The 1140-nt window shown below is 36.6% G+C and overlaps 1 protein-coding gene across 1 annotated transcript; it reads left to right on the top strand.

Moving 5' to 3' along the window:
• Window positions 1–260: 260 nt before the first annotated feature.
• LOC110035078 lies at window positions 261–909 on the top strand (the record flags this gene model as incomplete). Its single annotated transcript, XM_020739320.1, has 4 exons — window positions 261–437; window positions 541–588; window positions 710–761; window positions 851–909. Coding segments are annotated over exons 1-4 (285 nt in total), but the record flags the coding sequence as incomplete, so codon positions are not given.
• Window positions 910–1140: the final 231 nt, after the last annotated feature.

The following is a 1140-nucleotide window of genomic DNA, read 5'->3' on the forward strand; positions in this document are numbered from 1 at the left end:
TATAATTTAATCACTCGAAAATAATAATAATAAACAAATATTTATATTGAACTATAGATAAAAGTTTAATAATAAATATTATGTGTTGGCAAATTTACAAATAATAATAATAATAAATCTGGTTTTACTTCTACATAAACACAGCTTTATTTCATAATAAAAACATGATTTATTTATTTTTGAAAATTTAGCAAAATATGATTTAAAATATATATTTTTATCTATATACTAATTTCTTAAAGGGCAATGAATACAAAACAAAAAATCGCTAGGTTTACCGGCGGCCACGAGAAGCGGAGGGCTGGAAGGCCATGGGAACCAGAGAAGTATACGAGGAGAAGCTCCGTTCCGGCAATCTCTACCACGATCCCACCATTAACCCCGGTCTCGGTTCCGCTCGCTGCCCTCGATGCCTCTCCCTCGTGAACCCTAATTCGGTCTCTCTCGCTTTCTGCTACTATCTTGTTTGACTGTAATATCTTTTCATTGTCTTTATTTAATATTGGTGCATTAATTCCGGGTTTTGCTGTGATGCTGCAGGAAGAGAAATGGACTATTGCTTCGGTTCTGCACGACGCCACTGCCGTGGTACACGAGATTCTTTAGGATATCTATTCTTGAATGCTAATATGCTATTATATACATTACTCTTTTATCGGGTGATCTGAGATTCTTCTGAATTTAGCTTTATGGTTTTGTTGTTGAATAGGCTGGTTCAGGCATTGGCGCCATGCTGAGTGCAGTTCACGGATTCAACACGGGTATGGTGTTTTTGAATTTTGTTTTGAATATGTAGAAGTGAGGCCGATGTGGATTATTCTTTTGATGTAGCTCTGTGCATTCCCTTCAGGGTTTCCATTCATTCAGAGACACGTGAAGAGCCCAAAGTGGATCCAAGTGGTTGTAGGGGTGAGAGGTTTCCTGATGATTATTGTTGTGGTTTAGATTTTGTTTTATGGTTGCTACTATGTCGAACATTGTTAATATTAAGTGGACTGAAGTGTTAAAATAGTCCCTTGCCTGTTTAATGAGGTCATTGTAGCCCCATAATTTATAAAAGTATCAAATTAGACCCCAAACTATTTAAATTGGGGCTAAAGTAGTCCTCAACTGGGACTATTTATGCACATATCACGAAAA

This window comes from Phalaenopsis equestris, unplaced genomic scaffold (genome assembly GCF_001263595.1).
Source record: "Phalaenopsis equestris unplaced genomic scaffold, ASM126359v1 Scaffold195867, whole genome shotgun sequence".
Classification (NCBI taxonomy): domain Eukaryota; kingdom Viridiplantae; phylum Streptophyta; class Magnoliopsida; order Asparagales; family Orchidaceae; genus Phalaenopsis; species Phalaenopsis equestris.